Source organism: Pipistrellus kuhlii, unplaced genomic scaffold (genome assembly GCF_014108245.1).
Source record: "Pipistrellus kuhlii isolate mPipKuh1 unplaced genomic scaffold, mPipKuh1.p scaffold_m20_p_5, whole genome shotgun sequence".
In the NCBI taxonomy this organism is placed as follows: domain Eukaryota; kingdom Metazoa; phylum Chordata; class Mammalia; order Chiroptera; family Vespertilionidae; genus Pipistrellus; species Pipistrellus kuhlii.
The window spans coordinates 57,071,224-57,094,849 of NW_023425551.1; the positions used below are offsets into that span (position 1 = coordinate 57,071,224).

The following is a 23,626-nucleotide window of genomic DNA, read 5'->3' on the forward strand; positions in this document are numbered from 1 at the left end:
TCTGAAGATGATCACTGTACTGCTCTCTTGGGTTGTTCTGTCTAGTCCATGGGCATCTTGAAGTCAACAAGTCCTAGTTCCTTATGCAAATTTATTTTCCTTAGAAAAAAGTCTTCTGATTGGTTTATTAAGACTATAAAAATTCCCTGGAAGAAAATATGCTTTTACTCTTTGAAAAAGTCTCATGAAATTTGTATGAAGTCCTGGTCCCCTTAATTTCAGGGAGGTAAGTAAAGCAGTTTAAAGTACGTAGTAGCTAAAATCACACTGCAGCAACAAAAAAGAGAAAATTAAGAATTCTGTTTGAGGGGTTCTGAAAAGACACCAGCCATTTTATATTTTATGTTGCTTTCATTATTTCTAATTATTCTTCTATATAAGATGTGTTATTTGAAATCAATATCCTTGGTAAAATATATTTTATGGTATTTAAGCTATTGTATTATTTATTATATATAGTCATTCACTCATTCGTTTTATTTTTATTTTTTTAAATATATTTTTATTGATTTCAGAGAGGAAGGGAGAGGTAGAGAAATAGAAACATCAATGATGAAAATCATCGATCAGCTGCATCCTGCACACCCCCTACTGGGGATCGAGCCCGCAACCCAGGCATATGCCCTTGACCAGAATCAAACCTGGGAGCCTTCAATCTGCAGGCTGAACTCTGTCCACTGAGCAAAACCCGCTAGGGCTGTTTTAAATAATTACTGCATATAAACTATATCCTTGGTGTTTTCTAATAACTGATCATAAAAAGAAGAAAGGGGACAAAGAAATAGAAAAAAATGGGAGGATAAACTGATTCAAAATAAATGCTTAATATACTATTATATATTTAAACAACCCCAAATGACCAATATTTACAATTAGAAAGACAAATTGTTAAGTTATTAGCTTCCTGCTCAATGCATCTTTAGTTAATTCTGTTTGTTCTTCACTGTAAGCTTTATTATTGCCCTCAGAGCGTTCTCTGTGAAGTAAAATTAGCTTCAAATACTCCCATGTTCTAAACAGTTCTTTCAATCACTCTTTGAAATAGAGAGCAAGTGTCAATCTATGTATACTTAAGCTAAAACAGCATTTTATATTAAAGATGAAATTTTTTTTAAACCTCGAGTCATTAATTTGTTAATAGTTTTGTTCTGCTGTGGACAGTTAATAGTATTCTGCTTTTAATACTTTTCTATTTCTCCAGCAGGGACCTTTGCACCAGAAAAACATTGCCTGACTCAGTTTTATAAGGGAAACAGATGTAACTTCTTATTATGTTTTTAGAGATGGAGATTTTAAGAATAATATATAGATCAAAATGGCTAATTTCTAAGTTCATGATGTGACAATGTTGTCATTTCGCCTAACCCTATCTTATCCCTTACAAAGAGCCATGTGAGTCAAACTAGATATTCCATATAAAATAAATGAGGAAAATACTGACTGAAAATTTAATATACTCTTACCATTATACTCATCCTAATGATCTCATGTCTTTTTCTTTTGTTTTTTATTTTATTTTTTCCATCACCATTTATCCCTGTATGTCCTCTTCTACCTTTATCTCTTTTTCTGACCTCAATATCATGAATGGTGGAATCATGAAAGTGTGAGTGATATAACTCAGGTTTTGCTTTTTGTTTTTATAATAACCTGTCCAGCTTGGCTTCCTCATTTCATTCATCATAGCACTAGCTACCATTTATTGAGAGAGTGCTTCCTACTTGCTAGATACTCTAATGAATGCTTTATATGCATTATATTCATATGCTCTATTATGAAGCAAGAGCCACTTATAGATAAGAAGACTGTGGCAGAAAGAGTAATAAGTAACATGCCCAAAGACACACAACTAGCAGATGGCAGAGCTAGAGCTAGATAATGAAGATGGTTGTTGTTTTTTACTTCAAAGCTTTATCCTAATCACTAATTTCCCTACCCCCACAATTAAAAAAAAATACACAAATTTATACCAGTAGTGGCAGAACTGAGTTCCTATACCCAGTGCTCAGTATGATCGACTTATTCTTACATCATTAATCCAAACAGAAATAACTAGAGAAGCAACTGCTCCAATTCCAACCATGTGTGGCAGACTAACAAGAGTAATAATGTGAAAGCTCCAAGTTCAAATGGTATAGAAAGCTCAGTGTCTGTACAAGTTCAAGTCTGCCTATTTAAAGATGCCGTGGAGACTTGTCTGAAGTGAACAAAACGTCTCTGAGAGAGGAAGTGATTCCCTCAGAAAAGGATCTCTAATGGTGTTTTTATTACACCACTGCAGTTCTGATATCAAATTTTTATACTGAAAACCATTAAACCTATTCTTTTACTAGGCGGAAAAAAAATGCCTGAACTATCTTATAAATCACTACATAGATTGTAAGAACACAAAGGACCTACTACAATTCTCACCAATTGTTCATCAAAGACTATGACTATTAGATAATACCATGAATTATTAATGAAATCAGAACAATTGTAGGGTACATTTTGAATGAAGGCATACACAGCAAGGAGAAAGCTAAAACAATAAAAGATACAAAAGGAAATTTAAAGTCATTCATATTTCATTTAGGCTTTTACAAATTTTGTGATGAAGTTAAGCTATAACCTTAAAAAGCTGCTATCAATCTGTTTATGAAATGTCATTAAATTATTAGAGATGGTGATATTACAATAACAGTAAAGTGTTTTTCTAAATTTTATAAATGGTTAAAATGTGCAAGTGAAAATTATAAATCTCTTTCCAGGAAGTTATCATCAAAATGTCATATAGAATGAGAACAGTGTTTCATAAATGGTTATTTCAAAAAATTCTCTGATATATACAATTAATCAAAGAAAATGCACTTTTTCACCCTGCTAAGGTCTGCTTGTCCAATCCCATTGTGTCTCATACTGACATTATGTTCGGTCTACCCCCCTGTTCCTTTGCAACCAAAACCAGGTGGCTTTGAAAATCTTCATCAAAGGACAAATATTTTAGGTCTAGGTAATCTTCTTATCTTACACACAGGCTATGCACACAAATCCAGATTTTCTTAATGGTCTTTTTAATTTTTAGATTTTGGCTACATTACTTAAGAATAGTACATTGGAAACTTGCATGGCAGGATCTACCAAGACACATTTGTTCATGAAAAACAAAATTCAAGGCACAGTCAAATGCAGCTGATGATCTGGAATGGGGGTATGGGATTCACTGGTAAAGAACCTTCAAAATGCACCAATTGCAGCTTACCCGGCTCTGTGTTTGAGCTTTTTATCTAGGATCCCATCTCTGGAAACAAGTTTATTAAATACCAAAATGCCAATCACCATGTTGACCTGTCAAATAGAAACAAAGGTTGACCTTCAATGATAATGAAGGGAATCAGGTCCCCGTTTCTCCTGAAAACCCTCATTTAAAGACACACTAGGACGCGCTTCTCCAATATTTATAAGTGTATAAAGGAATATGGGACAATATAACAGTGGTGTGTTACTCTCAAGTTTTAAAGTACATTAGGTACATTTGATTACCATATTTTGCAGTTAACACAGCACATGAACATTCAATGGTCTAACTTGTCCTTGGTGCCATACCATGCCAATCTGGCTGGCATCCTTCTTTCTGAGTCACCCCTGAATAAAGTCCATTGGCTAAATGAGTTTTACCCTATGCCTGAGAGTCAAAAGGTTTTGAGTCTCACAGTGAGAGGCTGCCAAAGGTGCTAAGGACTTGTCATTGCCCCCAGCAGGGGGAACAGAATGCCTAATTTCCTACCTCTCCTGCGGGCAGGGCAGCATTTTAATGCAGGCTTTTCTAGACAAAAGGGAAAGCCTATTCAACTCACCATGATCCTTTAAAAGATGGATGCTAACACCACTTCCCATAATGAGTGCCATTCAACACTTCTCAGCATTTTCCAAGACTCTTCCTCTCACTTAAAGGGATTTAAATACAGGTGAAATGAAATCACACACATTTTTCTCTCTTGAGCAAAATGGTAAAAAGCTGCTGAGACAGCTGTCCTGAGGCGCACTCAAGGTTCTCTAACCTACTCACTTCCTGATCAAGGAATCCAGCCCAATGCTGAGACCAAGATAAAAACAAAACAAACCAACCAAACAAACAAACAACAAAAAAACGCCACTTCTTTTTAACTTCCTACCTCTTACCCTCCAGCATCAACAAAATCTTGGTGCAAATAGGTGAAGACTATATTGAAACTAGTTTTTCACAAGCAGGGCTACTAGTTATAAAACAACAACAACACAAAGATTCTATTTCCTTCAATACACATTGGCCAAATGAAATATAAAGTTGAAATCTGTTCAACTGCTGGTGTAGGAAAGATCCAAAGCACCTGCTAGGAAGGGACTTGGGAAGTGTCACTCTTTATAGCTTCCAACAAGATACCATTTAAGGGTCTGATCTCATTATCTGAACTAAGAGAAAAGGTGTATTTCATGGATTCTATTCATTTCCAATTTAATCCTGTGGAGATTCATCACTACCCCAAACCCACAGTTTTCTTTCAAGTATACACATACCCTTTGTTTCTTCATTTTAAGGTCATGTATATATTAACCTAGTAATTTGGGGAAATAATTCCAGTGATTAAATAAAAATTCAATGCATCAGACAAAAAAGTATCTAATAGTTTCAGTTTCCCTATGCTTTTCTTTAACACCCATGCCTAGATTTTGTTTCTCCTGTGAAATATTAATAGTTTCTGCTCTCTGTTACAGTTTAGTGGAGAGCATACTTTAAAGAAAGAAAAAGTCACATATAATTATTTAAAAAGATGTTGCTAGCTTCCAATTTATTGAATGATTTGTTCAATGAACCAAAGGGTAATTTTCCCATTAGAAATCTAACTGCATAGCATATGGATCTTTTTATTTAATTCAGATCATTTCTTTACTCTTAGATTTTCCAAAGACTTATTGGACAAGTAAGATTTGTAATCAAGAAATTCAGAGAGAGAAAGGCAAATTGGTAGGAATTTTTTATGTTCCTATAATTAAACACATATTGAAATTATTTTACAATTCCAAAGAGAAAAATTTTAAATCTTGCACAATATATGACAGGGATTCTCAATTAGGGGTGGTTTTTTACCCTTAGCAAAAATACTGATAATGTCTGTTTGAAATTAATATTTCTGATTGCTACAACTGGGGGTGGGGTATTATGGTATCTAGTAGGTAGAAGCCAGGGATACTGCTGAACACCCTAAAATATATAGGACAAATGAATAGCTGATCTGAAATATCTGCAGATTAAGGTTGGGAAACTCTGGCATAGGAACATATATTTTCTTATTGATATTTGGTAGCAGCAGCAGATCTTAATAACTATATAGATCAAACAGAATAGTATAAAGGTGAAATGATCATAGATGGTGAAATTCTATACATTAAAGAAGAATTTGTTAAATCTTACTAAACATTTCACAAATAAGATATTACTGAGAGAGAAATCCCACACTCCCACATTTTATATTCTTCAGTCTTCAAAATAAGAATATTTTAGAATAATAAAGGACTGAACCACAGTTGATATTCAATTTTCAGTAACAATTCATTGAACTTTAAAATGTCTACACGACAAATACAAAACTGTCACTCTAACTGAAATGAAGTAGTCTTTCTTGGCTAAGAAAAGAAAATAAGTTGATTTTGATGTTTACCAGGACAACGGCGGCTGCAGGTCCCACAAAAGCGTAGAGTAGTCCTCCTTCAAGAGAGAGCCAGCAGCTGGAAATAACATCAGATAGAAACTAACAAAAATTAGTGATAAGTGTTAAACCACGGAAGTGTGATACAAATAACTTGAATTATGCACTTAGCCTTGGAATTTTGTCAAGTTTCAAAGCTCTCTAATAAAAAATAAAAATAAAAAGCAAAGATGTGGAAGAAGCTAAAATTAGACCAATTCATAAGTGAGAAAAGATATGTACCTCTCATGGAAGAAAAAAAAAAACCTTTTATCATAAGGCCTTTCAGTCAGTTAAACCATTTTAGAGAAATTACTCTTGCTGTGAGATTTTTATATTGACTTCCAGCATAAAGGTGACTATTAAGATTTGTAAAATGCCGCTTTTTATCCATTATAGAATCTTTCAGATATACTTTTAAGTGTGTTTTTAGAGTCAAACACGCCATTTACTCCATCCTCCTTGAGGCCAGAGATACTGGGAGAAACTGATGTAAAAGCCATCATTACAGCAAACAGTTAATTTACAGTTTGCATGATGTCTTCTCTTCTAGTTTTACTTTTTCCCTACACTATTGAGAAAATTCACTAAAAAGCTTTTATTATTAATCAAGAAATGCAGGTTTGCATGATAGGAACGTGGCAACCCATGTATATAAAAACATTTCATTCTCTCACGACAGAGGTACCTGAAGAGGGCATGGGGCTCATAATGGAGGGTTTACAAGGTTTCATGAAGAAATGGGGAAGTGAAATAAGGATTCTGAACAGTGCTGCAGCATTGATATCCTAACCTCTGTTCCTCTGCAGGTGCAGAATCCAGGAGAATCAGAGGAGGAAAGTATGAAGACCTACTAGTCACTGCTGATGTAAAGGGTCATGCCCACCATTTTAAGTATCTTTTCAATATTAATTTCAGTCCACAGAATTGGCACATTGCCTTCAAAATTAACAAAACTTGTTCGATATTTGTTCTCACAATAAACTTCTATATTGGTGGTTACATGATTTCAGCATTTGTTAAAACTCACAGAATTCTAAACCTAATAGGGTAAATGTTACTCTATGTAAATTATAACCCAATAACATTTTTAATCTAGGGATTATATATATGTGTGTGTGTACATATATATATATATTAATATATATTAATCAATATATTCATAACATAAATGTGTGTTCATGTAAGCATTCAAAGTCTATATTTAGTTACTGTTCTTTACCATACAGCATACAGATAACATTCTACTTTCCCACTTCAAACTTGACAATTTAATGTTAACTTTTAAAAATGAAATGCCTGGAGGAATAAAGGCCTTCATCTGATAAAACACTTGTTTGCTGTTTCTGAGACTGTCACTAAATTTCGGCTACATTTTTGTGTAAATTAATCTTCAAGCTGATAACATTACTCATTGTACTGTATTTGGTTTTAATCAAAAGCTCCTTGAAATTTGGGATCATATCATCCATAATCCTACTTCTTTCCCCGCCCCAGATACAATGCCTTTCAAAGACCAGATTCATACCAAAGGAGTCCTTGATGATTAACTTATCTACAAATATGATTGGTCACTGTGGATGGACTTACTAGTGATCAGTGCCATATCCTTTCGTCCTGGTGAAGCCTACTGATGTGGCCACTACTAATGCTGGTAAACCTGTAAGAAAAACATTGTCACACTTTACACTGCGCTACAACTACTGTGCATACTGACTCCAGAAAAGGTAGGACAAACTCAAAATAATTAAATCAGAGGAATAGCAATGGATGAATCACTTCATAAGGTATGTTTTCATTAAAAAATTTCTTTCAAATACAAAACTCTGAGAGTGACAGCTGGGTTTTTAACTCAGTGCAGTTTCTCTGATGTTGCTAGGTTACCAGCACATTTGACATGAGTTTAAAAGAAACTAATAACATAGATTTAGTATATCTTTTAAGTTATTTTTCCCCTAGGGGTTCACACTGTTATAAAGAAAATTTATAGTTATAAAATGAGAAAGGCAAAAAAAAAAAAAAAAAAAAAGGATGTCCTGGTGTGATAGAATATCATAGAAGTAGAACATTCAGTTGGCCACATATTGATGCACAATCAAAGTGAATCTTATCACTTAATTCCTCATGACTTATATTAACAAAAAACTTAGGAACAGAATTAAGGGCCTAAGTAGGTTTTTTTTTTGTGCTTTCAGAATTATTATTCCCCTTTAATAATTCTGAATGAAGATTAGAAAATATGTGCCAGTTTCATACACCTCTAGATAGATATCACTCTATACATTGCTCAGTTCTTCTTGGAATTCACTTGCCTGCATGCCTGCACCAATTTTAACCTAACATCTTTTAGTTATGTCTATATGAACCATACCTTACTCAAGTTCAATGGAACCTCCCTATGTTTTGGTAAAGAGAGCTTAGTCTGATCTATGTTGTTTATATTCTTTTTCTTTTTCTTTTTTTTTAAGTTTTGGCCATGCCTTCTTTTCTGAAAGACCATGATTATAAAATCTATCATCTAACCACTTTCTTGCATCCTCTCCATCCATCTTTTCTCCCTCTCTATTATTTTCCCTCCTTCCTGCTATTGTCTTCTGAGTCTTTTCAAGTGATGTCATATTCCTTCACGAGGTTTAATGACATGAACTATGAAGAGTACCTCAAGGGATACATCATATTTTTAAACAAATACTTTTCTCTTCCTCCCTCTCTCTCTCTCTCTCTCTCTCTCTCTGACATGTTACTCTCTCTGACATGTTATATATACCTCCCCTCTTCCTCTTCTTTCCCATTCTTCTCTTCTTCCTCTTCCTTCATCTCATTAGTTGACTTTTTTGATTAACTAGAAAAATTTCATTAGGAAAAAACACTCTCTTGGGTCATAGTTGAAGAATTAATATTCTTCATCCTATACAATTTAGATTTTTAAATTTTCTCTAAATCTACTATGTTGTACTTTGACTTCATAAAACTCATATGCCACCATTCTGCCCATTCACAGACTTTCTGATAGTCTAGCACTGTCAGTTGAGCATTTTTTGCTATCCAGAGTCATTTAATATTAACTGTAAACTTAGAGACCAGCTGAAACCTTCCCTTAAGATCTTCGGTAATGCTATTAAATAAGGTAGTTGCCAATCCTAACAATTGCCACTTCATATTTCAAGGAAAGTCTTCTTAATTGCAACCTATATGTCTTGAATCTATGGTACTAGCTGATGACAAAATTCAATACCAGCCCAACTTTGAAAGGCTTTTGACATGAAATCCAGACAAAAATTTTATGAAAGTGTAAGTAGAATACATTTTTCTAATTTCTTAATGGCATTCTCATTTATTCTATTAGCACAAAGAGCCTGAATTCATTTGTCAGACATGACAGACCCTTGCTGAAACCTGATGGATAATCCTTAAGTGTACTTGATCCTATTTTTCCCCACATAAATTATTCTGGTACTGTAATAAATCCACTTATTTGTACTTTTTAAGGCTCCCTAAAGCATACTCTTCTCCAGTCTCTGGTACATTTGGCATTTGTTGTATATTTGTTCGCAAGTTCCCAGTGTTTTTAGTGTTTTGAAACTCAAAGCAAACATCTTGGGATTTTTCTAAAACTAGTTTCTTAACCTAAACAAATTAATAAAATTTAATTAAACATTAAAATTGGCCCGATGAAATGCACAGATTTTCAAGATGTCTACTTCATAAGACAATTTAAGAAAAATTTTTTTCTATTAAAGATGGGCAAAGAATTAATTAATTCTGTTTGTCAACAATTCTGCCTTTCCTTTGAGTCCCCAAAGTGATTATACATGAGGTTTCTTTCTATCTCTAAGTGGGTTTTCCCCTGTGATGTGAAAAGCTGTAGTCTTTAAAAGTTCTGAGTGGTCTTGGAATGAATTCCTCAGAGTTTTCTTGTGGGAGGTACCTGACTAGTGTACATGACCTTGAGCCCTGAACATTTTAAAAGATTTTGCACTTTCAGAACATATCAGCATAGAACACTGCTTTTCTCTGCCTGTAGGTACCTCAGGCCTCATCTTACACTACTCACACTGTTGACTACCTGCTATCTATGTGGTCATCCAATATTTACTCCTTGTTAATGTTCCAAATGCCTAAAGAATGTTAAAAAAAAATGGCCAACTTCATATATTTCCACATCCATTTATCAAATTACACACAAGTTAAAGTAGTCTTAGAATAATAATACTCTATTGCTTTATTATATAAGTATTCAAAGTCATCTTAACAAGAGCACGAAAGGGTTTATTATTATGCTTACCCCATCCAAGGCACAAAAAGCGTTTCCTTATAAGCCGTGTTCTAATTTTTCCAGTTACAGCCATATATGACTGCCAAGCCTCAGTCAAAACCCAACAGAATGAAGCCAAGAAGAAAAAGTGCAAAAATGCAGTGGTGGTTGTACAGATACTCTGTGGAAACAAAAAAGACCCACGGTGATTATGGAGGGAATCATGTGTCCTTTAGAGGATTGTTAATCCTTCCAATGCATTGCTTTTATTTCAAATATCTACCTCCCTCTGTGACACAGTAATTATTTATAGAAATTGGAAACCCTGTGGTCTTTATGTACATAATATCTATGATTAAAAAAATTCTGTTTGTGTGTTCAATTTTTTATGAGAAGAAGCCTAAATGTAAATTTAAACTCAGGGGAAATTAAAATTACTGCTTTACTTGAATGTTTTCTTGAAATATAATTATGGGAATGGTCCTTTCTTTGGTTTAATTTAAGATACAGACATTTCGCATAATTCTTTGGGCTACATTCTTTATCCTTCCTTTTTGACTGATAACTCTATGTTGTTTTATCCGGGTTGAAGTTAAGATTACATAGCAACAGCCTTTGAAAAGGAAAAATTACTTTGCTTTTATACAAGTGTGATATTCAAGGTATAAGAACAAAGCATAAAATGGTTTGGCTAATAGCCTCGTACAAAATAACATGTATTTTGAAGCACTTAATACATTACTCTATGTTCTTACATTTACATTACAATGTGTATCCTGATCAAATCATTTTGAAAAGCTAATCTAGTCACTGGTAGTAACACGGTCATGATTTCACAGATATTTTATGCAACTTAATCCCTCTGAAGGTGCCAACCATTAGTTATTTGTGACCTGTCTGCAAAGATGAGCAACTTCATTTTGGTAAAGATGGATACTTATTTCACTATTGGTATGATTTCTTTGTGTAAATCTTGTTAAAAAGCAAGTCTTTATAAACCAGAACCAGTAACCAAACTAATTTTTCCCTTTCTGTTTCAGTCTTGCTGTTTCTAAAAACTGAAAAGAATCAAACCTAGTAGAGCTAGAAAAAAAAATTAATAAAAACTCATAGTAAAAAAATAAAAATACAACATTCATCCTCCCACCTTCACTCCACACTGCTAAAGTGGAATTATCTTTTTTAAAATTTAGGTCCAAATTATTAATGTTATTTGCTTATTCTGGTGAAATTCACCAGATGTTAATTTAGCGTTCCAATTCTTTTAATACTATACAAAGAAATGTCCTATTTATCTTAGCAGATTGTTTTAATGATGAGGGGTAATGTATAGAAGCTGAGTAACACTGGGGTAGGCATTTAGCAAGTATGCAACTGACTATGATTATAATTATCATTTTTAATAGTACTAACAAAGGAGTTACCATTTTTTTCAGTGTGTGATTTCTTATTCCATATAGTACTTAAATCTACTTAGTACTTATATTTATTCTTAAAAAGATGATAACTCAGTATGAAAAGTATGGATTCCTGGCACCCTCTTCCTCACACCTTTACTCTTATTTCGGACATAATGTAGTAGCTTTAACCAACTTAGATTCCTGCTATCTGTGAGACATTGAGGTTTAGGTTTAAATACCTTCAGGCTGACTACTTTGCTCATTCCTGTAGCTGATCCCAATTTGAATTTAAAGACCTCTTCCATTCAATATCTGAAAACTAGTTACACTTTCTAATTCGTGTGCCATTTCCTCCCTCCAGTTTTATCTAAATTGTGTGGGCTAGCAAAGCTATTCCTTCTCTATTTTTAAACTATCAATATAGGGTTATAAAAAAAAACACAACAGTGTAAAATGTTGAAATGTTAAATGATAATTGCTGGAAGCCCTGCAATTTTATAATAATAAAATGCTCAAAGTCTCAATACAGAGACTTCTAATTTGCTTTCTATATATTATGTTTCCTGATACTTTAATCCTAATATAAATTGAAATACATGTAATTGGGAGCTACTGATATTTATTTAAATAAATTCATGTCTCTCTGGACAACAGCATGGCAATAACGTGAGTGGGAAAATATAGTAACTAGATAAGAAAAAAACATTTCGATGGGTAATAGCATTCTACTATGGTCAGATGAATATTCCTAAATGTCTGGAAACTGCTCCAAGCATGCAGGTAGACGGTTTCAACCTAAGGCATGTGTGAACTAAAAGGTCTAAAATCACAAAACTAATCTTACATGAAGAATGTAACAAAATCTAAGATCCTGAGAAAGCAAGCAAGCTATATTTTGCTTCATTATCATGTGAAGAATCAGCATAAAATCAGATACTCCACATAAAGAAATACACCTGCCTTGTCTACTGATTTGTTATATTTACTAAATTGTTGTCACTTGTCCTGTTCTTGTTACCACTGGCCCTACTGTCATGACCTCCAGAGTTAACAGCTTCTCAGTCTCTATGTGTCTGCTTTTCAATCCCACCACAGCCAAGTCTCACAGCTCACCATACCAAATGTGAGGCTCATGAACACCCATTCATCATCCCATTCTTCCGCTCCACCTGCCTTGCCAAATCCCAATCTGGTGCTGCTTTACAGCTGATGAGTATGATTAACAAATATTGCACAACTTGAAAAGTTATTTAAATTGGAAATTGAGCTCTGTTTATACCTCTCACCCTTATTGTATACCCTTCACCCCAAATCCTGAGAGACCATAGAAGAGATTTCATAAGATAACTGGGAAAAAAGATATAATCTGTGCTAGAGTAGACACTATCAGAAATGCCTAAAAAGCAGAGAGAAGAGCTCCCACTGGAGGATACCACAACTCAAAGCTAGATATTGGGAGCACAGATTAAGACATGGAAAGTGGGAGATTTAAGATGCACAGATGACACAGGAGTCCTAACATTGGTTTAAAAGTACTTCCAAAAGTATGAAATAGAGGAAACTAAGGGGAAAGGCAGCATTGAAAGAAATACTATGGAAAATTTTCTTAGAACTTTAAAGATCCTCTTGGCTAGAGGTTAAAGATGAAACACAAACATACACAGACACCCCCCCCTAGATATATTGTGATAAAATTTGTGAACATCAAGAATAAAGAAAAAAATCTCAAAAGCTGTCTGAGTCAAAAGAAAGATTACTAACAAAGACATATAACATCGGACTTCGTGTGAGCAACCCAGGATACATGACAATAGAATAGTATCTTTAACATTCTAAAGAAAAAATAACTTTGAAGATATAATTCTACACCCAGCCAAACTATTATTTAAGTGAGAGGCAGAAATAAAGACATTTTTAGAATCGAAAGGAACTTTGAAGTTTACTGTCTCAAGATTCTGTCTAAAAGAACTGCTGGACAATATATACCAATATTAATCAGAAGGTGTCCAGGAGGAAGGAATAAGATTAAAAAAATAAAAGAAGTAATGGATAGCAAAGAAAGTAATAGAATACATTAAGTACAAATAACTCTTCACTATTTTAAAAATATACAAATACTAATATTTATATTTTAAAATACAGCCAGTTGGACATAAATACTAAAATTATATTAATGAGGGTTAAAAGGCGGGAGAGATGAAAGTTACAAGGGAGCAGGGGAAATCAAAGTATGCTGAGCCTCTTTTTTTGTCCTCAGAAATATTAGAGATATGTTTAACTCTTGATATTAGAAATGTTTGAGCGTTTATGTTAACAATGTTTTCCCACCTTTGCCTACCTTAACATTAGCCTTAGATAGAAAATGAAAATTAATAGGCTAATTAAAGAAAGCAGAAGAAATTTAATAAAGATAAAAGCAAAAATTAGCAAAATAGAATTTTTTTAAATGTTAAAATTGATCTATAAAATCCAAGCTGATTTCAAAGGCCTATAAATGCCAATAAATGCCAGGTGGGTACTGGAAATATCAAGGGGAGCCCTTTTTGAATTGTATGATTGTCTTACCACTATGCTATCCACCTAAAATTAATACAAAGTAATAATAAATGTAAACTATAATTGAAAAAAGAGATTTATTTTTATTTTGTCTTCTTTCTCCTAAGTATCCTACTAGATTTCATTTTTTAGATGTTTGCTGGTAAGGAAACATGTAACCGAGTTCTGGCCAATAGTATATGGGTAACATTGATGTACACCACTTCCAGGTTATTCCCATAAAATGACCTATGAAATCCTCCATGCTTTTACTCTTTCCATATTAGTATCCAGACACAAAGCTTCATTGAGGAGCTCTGAGTCCCTAGAAGACAGTAAAGCCCCATGATGAAAGAAATTTGTGACACTGAATGCACATATTAACTCTAGCTGCCAAATATTAGACTGTGACATGAGCAAGAAATATATTCATGCTATCTAATAAAAAGGGAATATGTTAATTGACCCTTACACCATCACAAAGATGATGGTACCACAGCTAATAAGAAGGGGATATGCTAATTGACTGCCCCATCATCAAAGATGGCAGTGCCCACATCCAATAAGGAGGGGATATGCTAATTTACTGTCCCACCATCAAAGATGGTGATGCCCACAGCCAATAAGGAGGGAATATACTAATTGACTGCCACACCCTAAAAGATGGCAGCGCCCACAGCCACAAAATGGCAGTATCCCAATCCCCTCAGGCCTGCCAGGGTGGCAGGAGCACAGCAGAGCTGGGCCTGCCCTTAGGTAAGTCCAGCTCCTCCATGCACCTGCCTCCAGAGTCCCCCAGTCCCCTCACTCCTGGAAAATGTAAAACAAAATTTCTAATTCATCATAACAGATTTATTTCTCTTCTTCCTCCAAAACCATGTTAAAATGACCAAGTTATTCAGCCACAGGAAAAAGAGAATAGATGGCAGACAACAGTGAACTAATAGTGTAAATAAATTCAGAAGATGTTGAAAAAGAGGGTATAACTGACTTACAGTGGCAGAGAAAGAATAGCCCAAATGCTTATAGGGTGGGGATGATTATGGAAATACTGACTGTAATAGACCCATAACTCTGCAGACCTTTTGAAGAGTTTAATACTTGGAAAGATTAGTAGCCAGAAAGAGAGGGACACAGAATTACTAGTACACGGGACTGAAAAAGAGAAAGGTCTGAAAAAGTATATACCGTATTTTTCGGACCATAAGACGCACCAGTTTTTAGAGAAGGGAAATGAAGAAAAAAAGATTCTGAAACAAATAGTGTCCTATAATATTTTATGTGCATTAAAACCCAACATCACAGTCATAAACACATGTAATCAACCCTGTAAAGTAAACAGCAGCATTTAGAACCATTTTAGAGCCAGGCAAGCACACAGAGACCACACAGAGCCGGGCAAGTAAAAAAATTTTTTTTTAAAGTATATGTGTAGGCTATATTTGGACCATAAGATGTAGGGACTTTTCCCCCCCACTTCTGGGGGGAAAAAAGTGCGTCTTATGGTCTGAAAAATACGGTACATAATAGTTGAAATTTTGTTTCTTACTTAGCTCAAAATACAACCCTGCACTGGAGCAGGGATGTTTAATCTCTGGAAAATGGAATGGATTGGGTTCTAAACTCAAGCACCAGGCTTATTAGTGAGTTGATGTACAAGCAGATACACATGTATGTGTTGAATCATAGGGCCCTCCCCTCACTCCTACTCCCAGAATATTGGCAGATCAGAGATTTAAATTTTTCCCTAGAGAGGAAAAAAAACCTTCATACTCTGGCTCATTCTTGATTAATATATTGTCAAATCTACCTTTCAAACACTGGCCAGGTAGCTCAGTTGGTTAGGGCATCGTCCCAACATGCTACAGGTTCAATCTCTGGTCAGGCCACATACAAGAAGCAACCAATGAATGCATAAATAAGTAGATAAGTGAACAGCAAGTCAATCTCTCTCTCTCTCTCTCCCTCTTTCCCTCTCTCCCTCTCTCCCTCTCTCCTTCTTTCCCTCCCCCCCCCCTCTCTCTCTCTCTCTCTCTCTCTCTCTCTCTCTCTCTCTCTCTTCCTTCTTCCTCCCTCTTCCCCCATCATGTTCTTCCTTCCTTTCTCTCTCTAAAATAAAAATCAATCTATTTTTTAAAATCTACCTTTCAATAAGCCTATCTACCCATGTAGAGCTTCAAGTCATTGTTTAGAGCTTTGCTTTTATATATGAATATACAGCCAGGGATAATCAGATAATTGAGAAAATGTTCCAACATGAAAAAAAAGAAGTCAAGCAAAGAAAAATAAAATGTGGGGAGTGGAGAGAGACAATGGAGGTAACAAAAAATAAAATCTTCAAAGAAAGAAAGTTCTGTAGAAACTGAGAAAAAAAATTATACCTATAAACAAAATTAATAGGGAAAGGTAGTAAATAAGGTGGTAATAAAAGGTCCTATTAATACCAACAACAAAAACTATAAAACTGCTCTGGCCAGTTTTTTTCAGTGGTTAGAGCATCATGTGACCTGAACAGTCATGGGATTGATTTCTGGGCAAGGTGCATACCTTGGATGCAGGTTTGATCCTGGCCCTGGAGGACACTCAAGCGGGAGGCAATCAATTCTTGTGTCTCTCAAGTAGTTGTTTCTCCCTCTCTGCTCCACCCCTCCTCACTCTTTTTTTTTTTTTTTTTTAATAATCATTGTAAAAAAATATCCTCTGGTGAGCTTTAAAAAGAAATCAACAACAAAAATGACAGCTGTGAAACACCTCAAATACATTTAACAAAAATGTGTAATTGCTTTATGTAGAAAATTATACCTTTTAATTGCAAGACACAAAACAAGATATGATTAGTTGAAAATATATTATGTACATGATTTGGAAGACTTGACATTTACAACATATAAATGTTAATCTTACCCAAACTGACAAATATATTTAATGCAATTCCCACCAAATCTTGATCACATTTTAAAATTATTATTGATTTCAGAGAGAAAAGGAGAGGGAGAGATAGAAACATTAATTATAAGAGAAAACCATTGATCGGCTGCCTCCTGCACACCTCCAACTAGGGATCAAGCTGTAACTTGGGTATGTGCCTTGACCAGGAATCAAACCTTGACCTCCTGGTTCAAAGGTCAGTGCTCAACCACTGAGCAACACTGGCCAGATTTAATAAATTGTTGCTGTTAGTTTGACATGACAATTCTAAGTAATAGAGAAAATCAAATAAAAGAATAGTCCAGAAAGAAGAAAAAAAAAAGCAGGGATAAAAGGTTTTTCTAATGATACAGAACAGAATAATATATAGTCAGATGATCACCATCCCTGGTTTGCACTTGACAGTTTGAAGAGATGAAGAAAACTGGCCAACATTCATGGTTTATGTGTGAAAAGCACTGTCTCTGATCCCAGAGCTAATGTAATTTCTTAACCTCCTCACACTGCCTTTTCATAATATTATTTTGCTCATTTATAGTCTAAATTTTACAACAATTTTTATCCTTCTCAAGCCCTAGCTTTCTATTTTACTCTTATATCAGATGACCTTATCTTCTAAATTACTGATGAGGTACAGACAGTTCATATTCTTGACATATCATATTTCCTGTGCCCTTCCTATTTCCTGTTCCACCTTTCCAAAGCAGGCCCTTCCTCTTCCAGGCGATGGTGTAATAGAGCTAAGGGGCAGGTCCCTGGAGTCACACTGCGAGTTCACAGTAAATGAGTGCTTCATTTTCTGGTTGTCACTTAAAATCTCCATGCTTCTCTTTCCTCATTGAAAAAAAAAAAAAGAGAGAGAGAGAGAGAGAGAGAGAATAACACCACCATCTACCTCACAGGATTGTTGTAAAGATTAAATGGCATGGTGGATATAAAGAGCTTGATCCATAGCGATGACTCTTGATCCCATATTTGGACAACTATATACTCTCATCATTTAGTTCGTGCCTATATTCTTATATACATAATCTCTCAGCCTAAAAATCTGTTGAAATCTTGATTTTAACCAACCAACCAACCTCTTTTGTATTTGTCTATTCTCACTGGTTCTCAATAGATGGTTCTCTCTCTTTCCAACTGTGGTCAAATTTCTTGAAAGGTTCAACTATATACATGAACACCTTTGATACCTGCTCACATAGTTTCTCCTTGCAATCTAGCGTCTCCTCAGAATTGCCCTTCCTGGGGAATTACCTATGACTTCCTAATTCCCAAAGCTAATTAATGGTTTACTTTTTCAATTTGCTATAAAAACTTTGGACCTCAACATCCTCACTTATAAATTATGAGATTTCTACTGTATGATATTTAAAGGCTTTCCTATCTCTAAAATTCTACTATATCATTCTTTAATTAATATTCTCTAATTAAAGATTTCATCAGGGTAGTAACTTCTTTTGAATTTATTTTAGCAATTTATATTTTCCTAGGAAATTATCTATTTATGTATATTTTCCAAAGTAAATGATTTAAGTAATAATCTCATGAGTTTTAAGAAATACTATTTTTCACATTTCTAAGGATGCTTATCCATGTTCTTCTTTCTTTTTTTAAAAATATATTTTATTGATTTTGTACAGAGAGGAAGGGAGAGAGATAGAAAGTTAGAAACATCAATGAGAGAGAGTCATCAATCAACTGCCTCTTGCACACCCCCTACTGGGGATATTCCCACAACCAAGGTACATGCCCTTGATTTGAATCGAACCCGGGTCCCTTCAGTCTCCAAGCCGACGCTCTATCCATTGAGCCAAACTGGTTTCGGCCATGTTCTTATTTCTTACTAGACTGATAAGAGATATCTGTTTTACTAATTTATTTCAAATATTAACGATACTTTAATTCCAACTTGAAAACTATTATTTACTTTCCCCCCAAAAAAATTCTAGGAGCAAAATACTATATTTACCTTATTCCCAACATTCAAATAAATCAGAAAAATTGTGTTAGCCTTTGAAAATAAGCAATTTTAGATACCTACTTTATAAATATTTCAAAAAAGCAAAAGAGAAAATACTTTTAATGAGAGACACATGATATTAAAAAAATCCTCCATGGAATACACAATCTAGAGAAGCTTGCTTTTGCTAGAAATATAATAACAAGAAATTGAGGTAAATCATGTTAAAAGGATATTTTGAGACTCTCTAATAGTATCAATATCTGTATACTTTAACTGATGTATTTATGAAGAAATCATAAATTATTTACAGTTATTGCAACATCTCAACAATTTTAGACAAACTGAAATAATTCCTCCATATGAAGAAATTCTTATTTGAATGATTTAGATAAATTCCTTCACTCACACCAATATGTCTATAATAAATACATTAGAAATATGTATATCTTGCTATTCACATAAAAAAAACATGTACAAGACACATAAAATTCTGAAATACATGTGTAATTGTTTTCATATGAATGATTCTTTGATGGAAAATTCTGGTTTATCATCATAGTTATTTTAAAGATGGTCCTTTAAAAGCTACACTATAATTATTTACATTATTCAGAAAACACTAGTTCTCACAGACTAAAAATAAATTATTCTGAGAGTGAAAAATAATAATGGATAAAAAGGACTTTGCACAAAGATAATACATAATCACAAATAACATGTGCTCAAAAATGTCAGCTGTTAACATCAAAATTAAAAGCTTAATCAAATATGTTGAATTATTTTTATTTGGCAAAACAAACATATTTGAAGGTGTTTGACTTCATTCAAAAAGGTGATTAAAAACTAACTTATCCAGCACTTATTCTGCTTTAAACATCAATTTTGCAACGATGATGAAAAGTAAATATTTTATGAACAAGAAAATAAAGCTTAGACGGGTTAAATAACCTGTGTGAAGTTACACAAGTAACAGATGTAAAAGCTTATGCTCTTTTCACCATTGTATGTTGCCTTGTGCTGTGAAATATCTTGATTGTGGCAATATTAATTTTAATATAGTTTAACTATATTAAAGACTAGTCAGTCTGTTGCATGTTTCCATGTCTCTGGATCTATTTTGTTCATCAGTTTATTTTGTTCATTGGATTCCATGTAAAAGTGAGATCATGTGATATGTGTCTTTCTCTTAATTTCCAAAATATATAAAGTACTCATACAACTCAATAAAAGGAAGACAAAAAATCAAATTAAAAATGGGCAGAGGACCTGAACAGACACTGCTCCAAAGAGGATATATAGATAGACAACAAACATATGAAAAAAATGCTGAAATTCGCAAATCATCAGATAGATGCAAATTAAAACGCCAATGAGGTACTACCTCACATCTGCCAGAATGCCATCAACAAATGACAAGCTGGTGAGGATGCTGAGTAAAGGAAACCCTAGTACACTACTGGCAAGAATGAATGCTGATACAATCACAATGGTAAAGACTGTGGAGTTTCCTAAAAAAAAAAAAAATTAAAAATGCCATTTGGTCCACTGATCCCACTCCTAGGAATATATCCTAAGAAACCAGAAACACCAATAGAAATAATACATTCACCCCTATGTTAATAACACCATTACTTACAATAGCTGAGATCTGGAAATAGTCCAAGTACCCAATAGTAGATGAGTGGATAAAAAGGCTGTGGTACATTTACACCATGGAATACTATATACCTCAAATACTTTTTGAAATAAAATAGTGTGAAGCTAGTAAATAGGTGTTATGATAAACAAACAAATGCTATTACATGATGGAGCATCATTGCCCAAATCACCACCAACTTAAAAAACACACATACCAACAAAAAAAAATGCAACATTTAAAAGTAGAGTGTGGGTATGTAAACTCCATCAACAATGTGCAAATGTACTCTGAGGTTATCAGGATACAGCACCTCAGTCCAATGAGAGGAATTATTAAAACCAGTGGGTATGGGGAGGCATAACACTTGGTTGGAAAGTTTGTAAGAAGGACAGTCAAGAAAGGAAAGTGTGTGGAAAGCTGCTCAACCTGTTTATTGGAATTTGGACTTAGGGGAGTGCCAAAAGCAGTGCCCCTAATTATTCCTTGATCTTCCCAAACAAGTCTGTGCGTGTGCAGGCTCCCAGGTGTTTGCTGTAGTCCTTATACTTAATCTTTGAGTTTCCTTGCTTAAAGGACACTACAAACACGTGTCCTCCCAATATTACTTACCCTACTGAGTGTATCTGAAAGATAAACTTCATCTCATACTGCTGCTACAATAAAAGCCTAATGAGGTAGGTAATCAAGGCTCTCTGGTTCCTTTAGCCAGGCAGTCCCTTTGCCCTCTCTTTTACAGTAAACAGTTGTGCCAGAGTAATCATTTATCCATTGTTCAGGATCTGCTGGTCAGCTGTGGCAAGTGGGCACTGTGACTTATGGTCACCATTTCATTAAATGAAATGTTCTATGTATTAAGGATTCAATAAGAAGCTTTTTGTTATGCCACTTTATTCAACCTGCCTTATTCCACAGCTGCTGTGAAATGCTACATCAACAACTATATCATTTGTAGACAACTGACAAATATCGATATGTCACACAGACCCAGATATTTAGCATTTTCTCTTTTGTGTGTACTGGAAACTATAAATTGAAGATATATGATGGGCTTTTAGTTCTTTCTTAAAAACTCTTGGCTTACTATTTAAAATAAATTGCAATACTTGATTTTAAACCTATGCCACAAAACTATGATGAGAAACATTCTATGAATCACCTTTTGTGAAAAATGTTGGAGGTTGTTTCCTGCTTTATCATGTTCTCTGATATAAGACTAGCCCTTATAAGTAAAAGAAATTGCTAATATGAAGTCATTTATGATATGAAATAGTTAATTCAAGCAGTTTATAAATATTAGTACCTCAAAAAATAACTCTTATTGGCTAGATTTTATAATTTCATATTAAAATAAAGTGGCACTAATAAAAAGAAAAATACTAGAAAGATGTCAATAGAGATAAAAATTGGTTCCACAGATGTCAAAAAATGTGTTTTGCAGAAAACAATTTTATAATTGGAAAACTTTGGAAAGTTTGTCACAATAAGAGGAAAATCTGATTCTTGGAAATGTGTCCTTTTGGGAATCCAAACGTGTACACCATGCATGGCATTTATTTCATTATATACTGTTATATCCAGGCTTAGGAAATAACTTTATTCAAAATGAAAAATACTAAAGTCATTTTCTAAATAGTATGTTTACTAATCATTAAAGCTTTACTAATAATTCAAAATGTGTTATAAGCTCAAAGATACCTCTATGAATTGATTAACACAGTGATCTATAGCTGTAGAAGGAACAGTTTATCAGTGGATTTATAATTCTGATGTAAGCAAGCACCATAAAGGGTCACTCAAAAAAGAGGGATAATAACTCTGTCACCCAGTTGCTGGGGTGTCTACGCTTTGAAAATATTTCTTTGATGACTTGGCAGGAAGAGGAAGATAATGCTTTCCTATCAAGACCTTCATTTATTCTGTTTATCAAATTTAATCAACAGTCTATTTCGTGTCAAAGGACTTTTTAAATGTGGAATGAAACCAATTTTGGAAGAAATTGTCTTCCGTCTGAGAAGCAGGCAAGTATTTCTCAACTTTGGCTGCACAGCAGTGTCACCTGGGGAGCTCTAAAATATAAGTATCGGCATTACCCCCTAAGATGCTGATGTAATTGTCCAGGTGCAGCCTGAGTGCTAGAACTGTTATGGCTCCTCAGATGATTCTAATATTCACCAGGGTTTACAATCAGCGACTTGGACAGTCATGACTGACCCTTGGCAACTGAAGCTTACCAAACAAGTGACCTTGAACCAATTATTCCACTTCTCACAGCCTTAATCTTTCATCTGTCAGATGGGAGTGAAAATATTACTACATAAGGTCATCTTAAAATTATAAATAATAAGTGTAATGTGCTTAGCTCTTAGTAGGCTTTAAAAAGTATTAACAATAATGACTATGCACACAAATTCTCAACCTATTATATAACTTAATTTAGCCTGTTCCTAAAATTCTAGGAAAAGTATCAAATGGAGGTCTCTGCTATACATTCATGTTTTATTGTAATTTAGACCTAGTAGACATCTTCATAAAGCCTGCTTTGAAAACAAAATCAAATAACAATTAAATGTGTGTAAAAAAAAAAAAAAGGCAAAAAATAGAGTAATGCTGTCATTACCAGTGTGTAGGAAGGAGGTAAACATACTATCAATTCCTGTTTGATTATAATTAATAATACCCTCTTTCCCCGAAAATAAGACAGTGTCTTATATTAATTTTTGCTCCCAAATATGCGCTAGGTCTTATTTTCAGGGGATGTCTTATTTTTCCATGAAGAAGAATACGGTACACATTTATTGTTAAATGAAAATAAAGAAAATTTATTACCTGTATACGGTACGGTAGTATGGTAGTTGTCAACACAAACCAGACAAACTGTGAATCCTACAGTATCAAGAATTTACTCATTTATTCAAGACAATCATGTCATCATCTTCTGGAACATCATCATAACAAACCAATTCCTGAATTTCCTGGTGAATTTCTTGTGACTCCATTTCTTTCAGAATCAGTGGACCAAATCTTTCATGTTTAGCCTAGGGGGGGCCTTATTTTCAGGAGATGCCTTATATTTCACTCAGAAGGAAACCTGTAAGTAGGTCTTATTTTTGGAGGATGTCTTATTTTCGGGGAAATATGGTAATATCTCTTACCTCTGTGTTTGCATGACCCAAGATGACCCTGAACTAGTGATGAGAA

The 23,626-nt window shown here is 34.2% G+C and overlaps 1 protein-coding gene across 2 annotated transcripts in view; it reads right to left on the reverse strand.

Moving 5' to 3' along the window:
* The window catches only part of ADGRB3 (adhesion G protein-coupled receptor B3), a 692,295-nt gene that overhangs the window by 46,804 nt on the left and 621,865 nt on the right, over window positions 1–23,626 (reverse strand). For both annotated transcript variants that reach the window (XM_036414772.2, XM_036414773.2), the window contains exons 20-23: window positions 9,991–10,141; window positions 7,296–7,365; window positions 5,679–5,745; window positions 3,242–3,327 (exon numbers count right to left, since the gene is read on the reverse strand). In XM_036414772.2, the coding sequence (XP_036270665.1) occupies window positions 3,242–3,327; window positions 5,679–5,745; window positions 7,296–7,365; window positions 9,991–10,141 (374 nt within the window). The remainder of the gene's footprint in view (window positions 1–3,241; window positions 3,328–5,678; window positions 5,746–7,295; window positions 7,366–9,990; window positions 10,142–23,626) is intronic.